Source organism: Heptranchias perlo, chromosome 13 (assembly GCF_035084215.1).
Source record: "Heptranchias perlo isolate sHepPer1 chromosome 13, sHepPer1.hap1, whole genome shotgun sequence".
NCBI lineage: Eukaryota > Metazoa > Chordata > Chondrichthyes > Hexanchiformes > Hexanchidae > Heptranchias > Heptranchias perlo.
This window is the reverse complement of record NC_090337.1, coordinates 37,464,884-37,480,442: the sequence shown is the minus strand read 5'-3', so window position 1 is coordinate 37,480,442 and position 15,559 is coordinate 37,464,884. Positions and strand designations below refer to the sequence as shown.

General features: G+C 44.9%; 1 protein-coding gene across 1 annotated transcript in view; it reads left to right on the top strand.

The window, feature by feature from the left end:
* Nucleotides 1-15,559, top strand: part of ccdc150 (coiled-coil domain containing 150) — a 92,293-nt gene that overhangs the window by 69,948 nt on the left and 6,786 nt on the right. The window contains exons 22-24 of the mRNA XM_067995338.1: nucleotides 300-494; nucleotides 12,172-12,240; nucleotides 14,560-14,721. Of these exons, the coding sequence (XP_067851439.1) occupies nucleotides 300-494; nucleotides 12,172-12,240; nucleotides 14,560-14,721 (426 nt within the window). The remainder of the gene's footprint in view (nucleotides 1-299; nucleotides 495-12,171; nucleotides 12,241-14,559; nucleotides 14,722-15,559) is intronic.

Here is a 15,559-nt window from a genome sequence, read left to right as displayed (position 1 = left end):
CGACGGGAAACCCGGAAGCCACGGTAAGTGCCTTCAATTTACCCGCGATTGCGTGGGGAACAGACCAATTTTACTGGGCAGGTTACCCACGCACCCAGTCGCTGCCCCCCCGCTGCCATCCCGCCTCCCTGGTAATAAAGGGGCCCAAGAGTTTCATTCAACTTGAGTAGGAGAGTTAATTAATACTTTTGACTGTACTACAGCCTTAGACACAACTGGAATATGAATCTATCGAAGGAAGTATCTGCAAAGAACTACTATAATTTTCCTTGACTTGCAAATATTTTCTAATTTGATAGTTTAGAAAAGGCCTAGATGATGCCACGTCCAAATCTGCAGAACTGTCACGGGCCAATAGAGAATTACGACTGAAAGTTGCTGAATTCGAGAAGACCATAAAAAGTCAAAAGGCAAAGATCAAAGATCAGAAGACACAGCTGAAGCATCATCTGGACACCAAAGCAACTAATGCACAAAATACAGATAGAATGAAGGTATGTATAGTATAATTTGATTTTTGTACGTAAGCTGATTTTGAAAGACCAGATTGTTACAATTTGGGCTGTCTCCCTACTCTTTATGTATGCTCACAGTAAAAATGACATTTCCATAAGCAGACATTTACAACTTTATGCATGGCATGAACGGATTATCAGAGATAGGACTAAACGTTATCTTTTTATTGTGGTCTTTTGTACCAGAGATTGCATGGACTTACCTTTGGGTATTAAAGGATATGGAACCAAGGCGGATAAATGGAGTTAAGATACAGATCAGCCATGAACTAAATGAATGAGGGGCTGAATGGCCTCCTTTCCTATGTTCTTTTCAAAGACATGCGGGAATTTCTATGCAGTAATTTGTGAGTTTATAAAATGCCTTTCACGAACTCAGGATGCTGCCAAGCACTTTACGACAACAACAGCAACAATAACTTGCATTTATATAGAATCATAGAATGGATACAGCACATAAGGAGGCCATTTGGCCCATCGAGCCTGTGCCGGCTCGTTGTAAGAGCAATCCACTTAGTCCCATTCCCCCGCTCTTTCTCCGTAGCCCTGCAAATTTTTTCTCTTCAAGTATTTATTCAATTCCTTTTTGAAAACCACAATTGAATCTGCTTCCACCACCCTTTCAGGCAGCGCATTCCAGACCATAACTACTCACTGCGTAAAAAAGATTTTCCTCATGTTGCCTTTGGTTATGTTGCCAATCATCTTAAATCTGTGTCCTCTGGTTCTCGACCCTTCCACCAACAGGAACAGTTTCTATTTACTTTATCTAAACCAGTCATGATTTTGAACACTTCTATCAAACCTCCTCTTAACCTTCTCTGCTCTAAGGAGAACAACCCCAGCTTCTCCAGTCTATCCACGTAACTGAAGTCCGTCATCCTTGGAACCATTCTAGTAAATCTTTTCTGCACCCACTCTAAAACCTTTACATCTTTCCTAAAGTGTGGTGCCCAGAATTGGATGCAATACTCCAGTTGTAGCCGAAGCAGTGTTTTATAAAAGTTCACCATAACTTCCTTGCTTTTGTACTCCATGCCTCTATTTATAAAGCCCAGGTTCCCATATGCTTTTTTAACCGCTTTCTCAACCTGTCCTGCCACCTTCAAAGATTTGTCCATATATACTCCTAGGTCTCTCTGCTCCTGCACCCCTTTAGAATTATACCATTTAGTTTATATGACTCTCCTCGTTCTTCCTGCCAAAATGTATCACTTTGCACTTCTCTGCGTTAAATTTTATCTGCCATGTGTCCGCCCATTTCACCAGCCTATCTATGTCCCCTTGAAGTCTATTACTATCCTCCTCACTGTTTACTACACTTCCAAGATTTGTGTCATCTGCAGATTTTGAAATTGTGCCCTGTACACCCAAGTCCAAGTCATTAATATGCATCAAAAAAAGCAGTGATCCTCGTACCAACCCCTGGGGAGCACCACTGTATACCTCCCTCCAGTCCGAAAAACAACCGTTCATCACTACTGTCTGTTTCCTGTCACTTAGCCAATTTCGTATTCATGCTGTCACTGCCTCTTTTATTCCATGGGCTTCCATTTTTCTGACTAGCCTATTATGTGGCACTTTATCAACTGCCTTTTGAAAATCCATATACACAACATCAATCTCAACAACCCTCTCTGTTACCTCATCAAAAAACTCAATCATGTTAGTTAAACACGATTTGCCTTTAGCAAATCTTGAGCTCGCTTTCCTTAATTAATCCACACTTGTCCAAGTGATATTTAATTTTGTCCCTGATTATGGTTTCTAAAAGCTTCCCCACCACCGAGGTTAAACTAACTGGCCTGTAGTTACCAGATTTATCCTCACTCTGATTTTTGATCAAGGGTGTAACATTTGCAATTGTCCAGTCCTCTAACACCACCCCTGTATCTAAGCAGGATTGGAAAATTATGGCTAGCACCCCTGCAATTTTCACCCTTCCCTCAGAAACCTAGGATGCATCCCATCCAGACCGGGTGACTTATCTACTTTAAATACAACCAGCTTTTCTAGTACCTCCTCTTTATCAATTTTTAGCCCATCCAGTATCTCAACTACCTCCTCTTTTGCTGTGACTTTGGCAGCATCTTTTTCCTTGGTAAAGACAGATGCAAAGGACCCATTTAGTACATTAGCCATGCCCTCTGCCTCCATATGTAGATCCCCTTTTTGGTCCCTAATCAGCCCCACCCCTTCTCTTGCTACCCGTTTACTATTTATATGCCCATAGAAGACCTTTGGATTCCCTTTTATGTTAGCTGCCAGTTTATTCTCTTACTCTCTCTTTGCCCCTCTTATTTCCTTTTTCACTTCTTTGTACTTTCTATATTCAGCCTGGTTCTCACTTGTATTATCAACCTGTTATTTGTCATACGCCCCCTTTTTCTGCTTCATCTTACTCTCTGTCTCTTTCATCATCCAGGGAGCTCTAGCTTTGGTTGCCCTACCTTTCACCATCGTGGGAATGTACCTAGACTGTATAGTGCCTTTAACATAGAAAAACGACTCAAGGTGCTTCACTGGAGTGTTATCAGACAAAAAAATTGACATCAAGCCAAAGAAGGAGATATTAGATGGGGTGACTTCATCAGAAGTATGTTATAAGGAGGGTTTTAAAGGAAAAGAGAGGTGAAGAGGCAGAGAAGTTTAAAGAGGGAATTCCAGAGCTTAGGGCCTAGACAACTGAAGCCATGGCCAGCAGTGGTGGGTCGAAGGGAGTGGAGGATGCACAAGAGCCCAGAGTTGGAGGAACACAGAGTTCTCGGAGGGTTACAGTACTGGAGCAGGTTACAGAGATGGCGAGGGATGAGGTCCTGGAGGAATTTAAACACAAGGATAAAAATTTTAAATTGGTTCCAGGATCCTCAACTCCTCCATTGTAGGTCAGCGAGCACAGGGGTACTGGGTGAATGAGAATTGGTGCAGGATAGGATATGGGCAGCAGGGTTTTGGATGAGCTGAAATTTATGAAAGGTGGAAGATGGAAGGCCGGCCAGGAGAACATTGGAATAGTCGGGTCCATCGGTGATAGAGGCATGAATGAGGGTTTCGGCAGCAGATGGGCTCAGGCAGGGGTGGAGACGCGCGATGTTACAGAGGTGGAAGAGGATGTGGGGTCGGAAGCTCAGCTGGGGTCAGATAGGATGCCAAGGTTGCGAGCAATCGGCTTCGACCTGAGACAGTGACCAAGGAGGGGGATGGCGAAGTCATGGAGTTTGTGGCAGAGGTTAAAGATGACGGCTTGCTCTTCCTTAATGTTTAACTGGAGGACATGATGTGGAGATGCCGGTGATGGACTGGGGTTGACAATTGTAAACAATTTTACAACACCAAGTTATAGTCCAGCAATTTTATTTTAAATTCACAAGCTTTCGGAGGCTTCCTCCTTCGTCAGGTAAATGTTCAGGAGCTCCTTGAAGCCTACGCATTTATACATATAGAACAATACATGGTGTTTACAGACTGCCCCTGCAACTGCCCGTTGCCAAGGCAATCACCGTGTTCAGACAGAGAGGTGTCACCTGCAGAACCCCCGAATACACATTCAACAAAAAAACAAACAGGAAAAAAAAAACAGAGAGAGGCAGAGACATCCGGAAGGCAGAGAAAGCCAGCAAATGACCCATTATATTAAAAACAGATAACATTTGTTCGCTGGTGGGGTAACGTGTAGCGTGACATGAACCCAAGATCCCGGTTGAGGCCGTCCTCATGGGTGCGGAACTTGGCTATCAATTTCTGCTCGACGATTTTGCGTTGTCGTGTGTCTCGAAGGCCGCCTTGGAGTACGCTTACCCGAAGGTCGGTGGATGAATGTCCATGACTGCTGAAGTGTTCCCCGACTGGGAGGGAACCCTCCTGTTTGGCGATTGTTGCGCGGTGTCCGTTCATCCGTTGTCGCAGCGTCTGCATGGTCTCGCCAATGTACCATGCTCTGGGGCATCCTTTCCTGCAACGTATGAGGTAGACAACGTTGGCCGAGTCACAGGAGTATGAACCATGCACCTGGTGGGTGGTGTCCTCTCGTGTGATGGTGGTATCTGTGTCGATGATCTGGCATGTCTTGCAGAGGTTACCGTGGCAGGGTTGTGTGGTGTCGTGGACGCTGTTCTCTTGAAAGCTAGGTAATTTGCTGCGAACGATGGTCTGTTTGAGGTTGGGTGGCTGTTTAAAGGCGAGTAGTGGAGGTGTGGGGATGGCCATAGCGAGGTGTTTGTCCTCATTGATGACATGTTGAAGGCTGCGGAGAACATGGCGTAGTTTCTCCGCTCCGGGGAAGTACTGGACGACAAAGGGTACTCTGTTGGTTGCGTCCCGTGTTGGTCTCCTGAGGAGGTCTATGCGATTTTTTGCTGTGGCCCGTCGGAACTGTCGATCGATGAGTCGAGCGTCATATCCCGTTCTTACTAGGGCGTCTTTCAGCGTCTGTAGGTGTCCATCGCGTTCCTCCTCGTCTGAGCAGACCCTGTGTATTCGCAGGGCCTGTCCATAGGGGATGGCCTCTTTGACGTGGTTAGGGTGGAAGCTGGAAAAGTGGAGCATCGTGAGGTTGTCCGTGGGCTTGCGGTAGAGTGAGGTGCTGAGGTGCCCGTCTTTGATGGAGATTCGTGTGTCCAAGAAAGAAACTGATTCTGAGGAGTAGTCCATGGTGAGCTTGATGGTGGGATGGAACTTGTTGATGTTATCGTGTAGTCTCTTTAGTGATTCCTTGCCGTGGGTCCATAGAAAGAAAATGTCGTCGATGTATCTGGTGTATAGTGTTGGTTGGAGGTCTTGTGCAGTGAAGAAGTCCTGCTCGAACTTGTGCATGAAAATGTTGGCGTATTGGGTTGCGAATTTGGTCCCCATGGCTGTTCCGTGTGTTTGGGTAAAGAACTGGTTATCAAAGGTGAAGACATTGTGATCCAGGATGAAGCGGATGAGTTGTAGGATGGCTTCCGGAGATTGGCTGTTGTTGGTGTTGAGTATTGATGCTGTCGCAGCGATGCCGTCATCGTGGGGGATACTGGTGTATAGTGCCGAGACGTCCATCGTGGTGAGAAGTGTTCCTGGTTCAACTGGTCCGTGGGTACTGAGTTTTTGTAGGAAGTCTGTAGTGTCGCGACAGAAGCTGGGGGTTCCCTGTACGATGGGTTTCAGGATGCCCTCGATGTATCCAGAGAGGTTCTCACACAGGGTTCCGTTGCCTGATACGATGGGACGTCCGGGTGTGTTGGCTTTGTGTATCTTTGGGAGGCAGTAGAAGTCTCCCACGCGGGGATTACGTGGGATGAGAGTGCGTAGGATGCTTTGAAGGTCTGGATCGAAGGTCTTGATCAGTTTGTTGAGCTGGTGGGTGTGTTCTTTGGTTGGATCTGCGGGTAACCGTCTGTAGTGTTCCTGGTTGTCCAGTTGTCGGTATGCTTCTTTGCAATAGTCTGTTCTGTTCTGTATGACTATGGCTCCTCCTTTGTCCGCTGGTTTGATGACGATGTTGCGGTTGGTCTTGAGAGCGTTGATGGCGTTGCGTTGTGCTCGGGTGACATTCTGGACTGTCTTCTGAGTGCGGCTGATGAATCTGGCATTGACGCATTTCCTGACAGCTTGAGCATACATGTCCAGCTGAGGGCAGCGACCCTCCGGAGGAGTCCAGTTTGACTCTTTCCTCTTCGGTTGCTGTACCGCGGATCCCTCTGTCTGCTGTTCCGGATCGTCGATTGTCTCATTGGGTTCGCTGCTGAAATCTTGGGGTTTGTGGTAGAATTCCCGGAGCCTCATTCTCCTGATGAATTCCTCTGTGTCCGCCGCGAGACTAGTGGGGTCCATTTTGGTAGTGGGGCAGAAATTGAGCCCTCGGCTGAGAACTTCGATTTCGTCTGCTTGAAGGGTGTGGTCGGATAAATTGACAATAGACTTCCCTGTGGTTGCAACCGTGGTACCAGGGGAAGCTTGGTCGTTGCTGGTGGTGATGCCGAGTTTCTCAAGCTTCCTGCTCTTGGTTTTCATGTAGGCAGCGTAGTTCCGTTGCCTCGTCTGTTTGGCGGTATAACGTAGCTGGTCTGCTATGTCCTGAGTACAGGTTGAGAGTATGGACTCTATCTTGGTTTCGAGGTTGTGGCGTCTGCTGTAGAGTTGGTGTATGAGATGGTTGCGGAGTGTGCGAGAGGTACGGCGGCAGAGTCTCTCAGCGTAATCCGAGTTGTATGTGGACCTGAGTGGGTTCGTGATCTGGAGTCCTTTCGGGATCTTGTCTGCTTTCTTGCAGCTCTGTAAAAACTTGATGTCTGTGTCTAAATGCGCGATCTTCTTGGATATCCTTTCCACTGTGAGCCGGCAGTTTGTGGTGTCGATGGTAGTCATGATGTGGAGATGCCGGTGATGGACTGGGGTTGACAATTGTAAACAATTTTACAACACCAAGTTATAGTCCAGCAATTTTATTTTAAATTCACAAGCTTTCGGAGGCTTCCTCCTTCGTCAGGTAAATGTTCAGGAGCTCCTTGAAGCCTACGCATTTATACATATAGAACAATACATGGTGTTTACAGACTGCCCCTGCAACTGCCCGTTGCCAAGGCAATCACCGTGTTCAGACAGAGAGGTGTCACCTGCAGAACCCCCGAATACACATTCAACAAAAAAACAAACAGGAAAAAAAAAACAGAGAGAGGCAGAGACATCCGGAAGGCAGAGAAAGCCAGCAAATGACCCATTATATTAAAAACAGATAACATTTGTTCGCTGGTGGGGTAACGTGTAGCGTGACATGAACCCAAGATCCCGGTTGAGGCCGTCCTCATGGGTGCGGAACTTGGCTATCAATTTCTGCTCGACGATTTTGCGTTGTCGTGTGTCTCGAAGGCCGCCTTGGAGTACGCTTACCCGAAGGTCGGTGGATGAATGTCCATGACTGCTGAAGTGTTCCCCGACTGGGAGGGAACCCTCCTGTTTGGCGATTGTTGCGCGGTGTCCGTTCATCCGTTGTCGCAGCGTCTGCATGGTCTCGCCAATGTACCATGCTCTGGGGCATCCTTTCCTGCAACGTATGAGGTAGACAACGTTGGCCGAGTCACAGGAGTATGAACCATGCACCTGGTGGGTGGTGTCCTCTCGTGTGATGGTGGTATCTGTGTCGATGATCTGGCATGTCTTGCAGAGGTTACCGTGGCAGGGTTGTGTGGTGTCGTGGACGCTGTTCTCTTGAAAGCTAGGTAATTTGCTGCGAACGATGGTCTGTTTGAGGTTGGGTGGCTTCCACCCTAACCACGTCAAAGAGGACTTCCCCTATGGACAGGCCCTGCGAATACACAGGGTCTGCTCAGACGAGGAGGAACGCGATGGACACCTACAGACGCTGAAAGACGCCCTAGTAAGAACGGGATATGACGCTCGACTCATCGATCGACAGTTCCGACAGGCCACAGCAAAAAATCGCATAGACCTCCTCAGGAGACCAACACGGGACGCAACCAACAGAGTACCCTTTGTCGTCCAGTACTTCCCCGGAGCGGAGAAACTACGCCATGTTCTCCGCAGCCTTCAACATGTCATCAATGAGGACAAACACCTCGCTATGGCCATCCCCACACCTCCACTACTCGCCTTTAAACAGCCACCCAGCCCCAGAGCATGGTACATTGGCGAGACCATGCAGACGCTGCGACAACGGATGAACGGACACCGCGCAACAATCGCCAAACAGGAGGGTTCCCTCCCAGTCGGGGAACACTTCAGCAGTCATAGACATTCATCCACCGACCTTCGGGTAAGCGTACTCCAAGGCGGCCTTCGAGACACACGACAACGCAAAATCGTCGAGCAGAAATTGATAGCCAAGTTCCGCACCCATGAGGACGGCCTCAACCGGGATCTTGGGTTCATGTCACGCTACACGTTACCCCACCAGCGAACAAATGTTATCTGTTTTTAATATAATGGGTCATTTGCTGGCTTTCTCTGCCTTCCGGATGTCTCTGCCTCTCTCTGTTTTTTTTTTCCTGTTTGTTTTTTTGTTGAATGTGTATTCGGGGGTTCTGCAGGTGACACCTCTCTGTCTGAACACGGTGATTGCCTTGGCAACGGGCAGTTGCAGGGGCAGTCTGTAAACACCATGTATTGTTCTATATGTATAAATGCGTAGGCTTCAAGGAGCTCCTGAACATTTACCTGACGAAGGAGGAAGCCTCCGAAAGCTTGTGAATTTAAAATAAAATTGCTGGACTATAACTTGGTGTTGTAAAATTGTTTACAATTTAACTGGAGGAGAGTAGGAGAAAAATTTAGCAAAACTTAAAAAAAATAGTGTTAATTTGCTTCAATAAATTGCATGCTACTTGGCTGTGTCATTTCTTTTCTTTTTCACTTGAGGGTGACTATGACTTGTTCATATATTTCCCCATCCCCCAACAATGTACTACGGTACTGCTGACTGTGACCTCAGAAGCAATTGATTTAGGTAAAACAATCCTGTCAGACTCCAAAGGACAACCAAAAAATTGATAAAAACGGAGAAAATAGAATATGAAAGTAAACTAGCAAGAAATATAAAAATGGATTGTAACAAGTATGTAAAAAGGAAGAGAGTAGCAAAAGTAAACATTGGTCCCTTAGAGACTGAGACAGGAGAAATTATAATGGGGTATCAGGAAACGGCAGATGTGTTAAACAAATATTTGTATCTGTCTTCACAGTAGAAGACACAAAAAGCATACCAAAAATAATGGGGAACCAAGGGTTAAATGAGTGAGGAACTTAAAACAATTAATATCACTAGAGAAAAAGTACAAGACAAACTAATGGGACTGAACGCCAACAAATCCCCAGGACCTGATGGTCTACATCTGAGGGTTCTAACAGAGGTGGCGGCAGTGATAGTGGATGCATTGGTTATGATCTCCCAAAATTCCTTTGATTCTAGAACAGTCCCAGTGGATTGGAAGATTACCCTGCTATTCAGGAAAGGAGGGAGAGAGAAAATAGGGAACAATAGGCCAGTTCACCTGACGTCGGTTGTCAGGAAAATGCTGGAATCCATTATTAAGGAAGTGGTAACAGGTTACTTAGAAAATCATAATATGATTAGGCAGTCACCATGGTTTGTGAAAGGGAAATCATGTTTGACGAATCTAATAGATTGAGGATGTAACTAGCAGGGTAGATAAGGGAGAACCAGTGGATGTAGTATATTTGGGTTTTCAAAAAGCATTCAGTAAGGTGCCACATAAAAGGTTGATACACAAGGTAAGGGCTCATGGGGTTGGGGGTAATATATTAGCATGGATAGAGGATTAGTTAAAGGAGAGAAAACAGAGAGTAGGGATAAACGGGTCATTCTCAGGTTGGCAGGCTGTAACTAGTGGGGTGCCGCAAGGATCGGTGCTTGGGCCTCAGCTATTTACAATCTATATTAATGACTTACGCGAAGGGACCGAGTGCAATGTTTCCAAGTTTGCTGTCGATACAAAGCTAGGTGGAAAAGTAAGCTGTGAGGAGGACACAAAGCGGGTGATTTTAAACCCCAAGAACGGTGGGTTGGGGGCGGGTGGCAGTTGAAAATAGTTGTTTTTTGAGTTGCAACCACAACCCGGCTTTATTTCTGGGTTTAACATTGGCACGTAAAAGTACAGGCTTCCCACTGGGAATGTAAAGTCTGAAAATTTTGCAGTTGTGACCCAAAAAAAACAACTATTTTCAACTCCCACCTGCCCCCAACCCACCCGTTCTTGGGATATAAAATCACCCCCAAAGAGTCTGCAAAGGGATATAGTCAGGTTAAGTGAGTGGGCAAGAAGGCGGCAGATGGGGTATAATGTGGGGAAATGTGAGGTCATTCACTATGGTAGGAAGAATAGAAAAACAGAATATTTTTTAAATGTTGAGAAACTATTAAATGTTGGTGTTCAGAGAAACTTGGGTGTCCTCATACAAGAAACACAGAAAGTTAGAATGCAGATACAGCAAGCAATTAGGAAGGCAGATAGCTGTTGGCCATTATTGCAAGGGGGTTGGAGTACAAGAGTAAGGAAGTCTTACTACTGTTGTACAGGGCATAGGTGAGACCTTACATGGAGTACTGCGTACAGTTTTGGTCTCCTTATCTAAGGAAGGATATACTTACCTTAGAGGTGGTGCAACAAAGGTTCACTAGATTAATTCCTGGGATGAGAGGGTTGTCCTATGAAGAGAGGTTGAGTAGAATGGGCCTTTACTCTCTGGAGTTTAGAAGAATGAGAGGTGATCTCATTGAAACAGTTAAGATTATGAGGGGCCTTGACAGAGTAGATGCTGAGAGATTGTTTCCCCTGGCTGGAGAGTCGAGAACTAGGGGGTATAATCACAGGATACGGGGTCAGCCATTCAAGACCGAGATGAGGAGGAATTTCTTTACTCAGAGGGTTGTGACTCTTTGGAATTCTTTACCCCAGAGGGCTGTTGATGCTGAGTCATTGAATATATTCAAGGCTGAGATGTATAGATTTTTGGACTCTAGGGGAATCATGGGATATGGGGATCAGGTGGGAAAGTGGAGTTGAGGTCGAAGATCAGCCATGATCTGATTGAATGGCGGAGCAGGCTCGAGGGGCCGTATGGTCTACTCCTGCTCCTATTTCTTATGTTTTTATGTAAGACATCCTGTTTCTCTTCGCCTCCAACATATCACAGCATTTCCATCTTCCTTTTCCACCAAGTAGTAGATATGGTGATCATTTCATAATAAAGTGCAAACATCCACCACAACATCTGCAGCCTGGGGATATAAACACAGCAATAAACCCCAAGACCCAAAAATGCATGTCATCCCTGGGGACCAAAGGAACCCACATCATACAAACACTTAAATTTGTGTTTGCACAAAAATGTAGCAGAATAACTAGTTTTGCTGTAATGTATTCTATTAGTGAATACAATCAGGTTTGACCATTTCCTGTCGGTGATACTGAAAGTGTCAGTAAACTTATAATTAAGTTATTGAAGCAGTAATTAGCAGTGTCTTGCGATGTGATAAGACAACTTGCCTTTCTCCTACTGCTCAGTCTTTCCTCTGCAATGTACAACTCAGCTGTTGAAAGTGATTGTGAGAGCACGTTTTAATCAGCTGGTTTCTGTACATTCAACAGCGCACTCTCAATAGCACTTTAAATTGCACATTTTTCAGCAACACATTGGGGAGGAGAGGCTGAACATCTATTTCTGCTTTTTACTACTTTTCTATAAGTTGGTATTGGAAGTGTTAAATATTAAAAGCTGCTCATTTTCTATTCAGTACAATGAACACATTTAATACGTTAGTTATAATGAGGCTACAGTATGTTTGGTTACCACAAAAAATGCCATTACTGGTAATGATTTTTCCTAAGATTTCCTTAATTTTTGACATTTTTACTGCTCCATTACTTTCTCAAAAATTACTATCTTAAATTGCACCCCCAATCATGAGATATATAACAGACTCAGCTGTGAATGAGTTGTGTTGTCACATATTTCCATTATATTGCTCCATAAATTATATATTTTATTTAAATAAATGAGATAATTATACAATGCTAAAATTAGTTTTGGGGATTAAAAAGAATTGAATGCATTTGACTGTAAACAGGTTGAACAATAATTTAATAGTGGTCTATAAAAAGAAAAAAAGGATAACTGTCTCTGACAAGTTGTGTTTTTTGTTTAGGAATTTGAAGCAGACTTGAAACGGATGGAGACAATAAAAGAACAGTATCAGAAAAAGAACTATGAGCAGGTATGTACGCAGACAAAAAAAATTCAGCATTATTTATGCTGAGATAGGGGCACTATCTCAGCATGTGCCGGAATGCACCCATTGGGAACCCTGTTGCCGATCCCACCACAGGATGTGGAGTTCGGGGAGGTTCCATCATTAAAATGTCAATGGTGGACGCTCACGCCACTAGTAGAGCATATCAGGCTCATTGGTGGAGGCCAATAATTCTTGTAGAGGCTGTCTACTCTGGGGCAGAGGGGGCAGGAGCCCACTCATCCAGAAAAATGCTAGAAGTACCCCATTGAACCCACTTCTTAAAATTATTTGTTCTCGGGACATGGTGATGCTGCCTAAGCTGCATTTCTTTCCCATCCCTAGTTGCCCTGAGATGGTGTTGTGGACCTTCCCCTTGGTCAGCTGCTGTCCTTGTGGTAGTGGTGGTGGTGCTCCCACGATGATGTTAGGCAGGGAATTCCAGGACACTGACCCAGTGACGATGAAGGAAAGGGCTATATGTTCCAGTCAGGATGGTGTGTGACTCAGAAGGGACCTTGGAGACGATGGGATTCCCACAACATTGCTACTCTTGTCCTTCTCGGTGGTAGAGGTCGAGGGAAGGGAGATGTTGTCGAAGTAACCTTAGTGAGTTGCTGCAGTGCATTCTGTAGGTTGGACTACAGCCATGGTGCGCCAGTGATGGAGTTGTGGATATTGGATCCAGTGCCAGAGGTGTAGATCAAGTGAACTGCTCTGTCCTGGATAATATTGAGCTTCTTGAGCCTTATTGTAGCTGTACCCAAGCAGGCAACTGGTGAGTATTCGATCACACTCCCGATTTGAGCCTTGTAGATGGTGGATAATATTCAAATGTTTTCAGTTTCACTGAAGTCCAGAAATAATTTTTTTTTATCGTATTGATCTTTTATATTCAGTTATATTTTGGTTCATAGAATGGTTACAGCGCGGAAGGAGGCCCATCGAGTCCGTGCCGGCTCTTCGCAAGAGCAATCCAGCTAGTCCCACTCCCCCGCCCTTTCTTCGCAGCCCTGCAAATTTTTTCCCTTCAAGTACTTATCCAATTCCCTTTTGAAAGCCACAATCGAATCTGCCTCCACCGCTCGCTCAGGCAGTGCATTCCAAATCATAATCACTCGCTGTGTAAAAAAGATTTTCCTCGTCACCTTTGGTTCTTTTTCCAATCACCTGAAATCTATGTCCTCTGGTTCTTGACCCTTCCACCAATGGGAACAGTTTCTCTCTATCTACTCTGCCTAGACCCTTCATGATTTTGAATACCTCTATCAAACCTCCTGTCAACCTTCTCTGCTCTAAGGAGAACAGCCCCACCTTCTCCAGTCTATCCAGGTAGCTGAAATCCTTCATCCCCAGAACCATTCTAGTAAATCTCTTCTGCACCCTCTCTAAGGCCTTCACATCCTTCCTAAAGTGCGGTGCTCAGAATTGGACACTATACTTCAATTGTGGCCGAACCAGTGTTCATCATAACTTCCTTGCTTTTGTACTCTATGCCTCTAGTTATATAGCCCAGGTTCCAGTATGCTTTTTTAACTGCTTTCTCAATCTGCCCTGCCACCTCCAACGATTTATGCACATATACCCCCAGATCTCTCTGTTCCTGCACCCCTTTTAGACTAGTTTATATTGCCCCTCCTCGTTCTTCCTACCAAAATGTATCACTTCGCATTTCTTTGCATCAAATTTCATCTGCCACGTATCCACCCATTCCACCAGCCTGCCTATGTCCTCTTTTAAGTCTATCAGTATCCTCCTCACTGTTCACTACCCTTCCAAGTTTTGCAAATTTTGAAATTGTGCCCTGTACACCCAAGTCCAAGTCATTAATATATATCACGAAAGCAATGGTCCTAGTACCGACCCCTGGGGAACACCATTGTATTCCTCCCTCCAGTCCGAAAAACAACCATTCACGACTACTCTCTGTTTCCTGTCACTTAGCCAATTACGTATCCATGCTGCCACTGCCCCTTTTATTCCATGGTCTTCAACTTTGATGACAAGCCTATTATGTGACACTTCATCAAAAGCCTTTTGGAAGTCCCGACACACAACATCAATTGTATTGCCCTCATCAACCCTTTCTGTTACTTCATCAAAAAATCAATCAAGTTAGTTAAACACAATTTGCCTTTAACAAATCCATGCTGGCTTTCCTTAATTAATCTCCACTTGTCCAAGTGACCGTTAACTTTGTTCCGGATTATCGTTTCTAAAAGTTTCCCCATCACTGAGGTTAAACTGACTGGCCTGTGGTTGCCGGGTTGATCCTTGAACCCTTTTTTGTTTCTTCTCCCTAAGTCTCAGATGATTCAGAAGTTTATGACAGAGATGCAGGGTTTACAAGAAGAGCTTCAGAACGTGTCAAAGAGTCAGCAGGAGGCAATGTCCCTCCGCAAACAACAAGAACTCCAGTTGAAAAAGGAACATAAGCTAAGTCAAGAGCTGAAGAATAAATGTCAGGTGGGATGTCTTCCGTTTCCATGCTTTCATTGAAATTTTAAAAAAATGTTTTATTAATGTTGACTGTTTTTGTCAAAATCAGTATTTGGACTGTTAAGAAAGATTTGCTTTCATACAATGGACTACTTTGAAGGCCGATCCACTGGTGCCTGTTTTGCACCCCCGCCGATGTTGAATTTCCCCCTGCTGCAGTGTTAAAATTGCCGATTAACACAAGGTTGCATTTCCAAGGTATAACTTTCCTGTTAGCATTTATGTGTTTGCATCTTTCTAAACATGACCAGTCCCAAATGAAGAAATATTAATGTATACAGAAAATCTGTCATTTGCTGATGGAGTTTTAAGATTGCTGATGAACCAACACAAACAGAGAAAGTTAACATGCAGGTACAGCAAGCAATTAGGAAGGCAAATGGTATGTTGGCCTTTATTGTATGGGGATTGGAGTACAAGAGTAAGGAAGTCTTACTACAAATGTACAGGGCTTTGGTGAGACCATACCTGGAGTACTGTGTGCAGTTTTGGTTTCCTTACCTAAGGGCAGTGCAATGAAGGTTCACTAGATTGATTCCTGGGATGAGAGGGTTGTCTTATGAGGAAAGATTGAATAGAATATACTCTCTGGAGTTTAGAAGAATGAGAGGTGATCTCATTGAAACACATAAGATTCGAAGAGGGCTTGACAGGTGCTGAGAGGATGTTTTCCCTGGCTGGAGAGTCTGGAACTAATGTAAACATGAAGTCTCTCCCTTCCCCCTCAGCTTAACAGATATTAGTGGCACACACAAACGACATCTGCTTCTTACATCCAGGAGTGTGCTCATACAGTCCTATATCT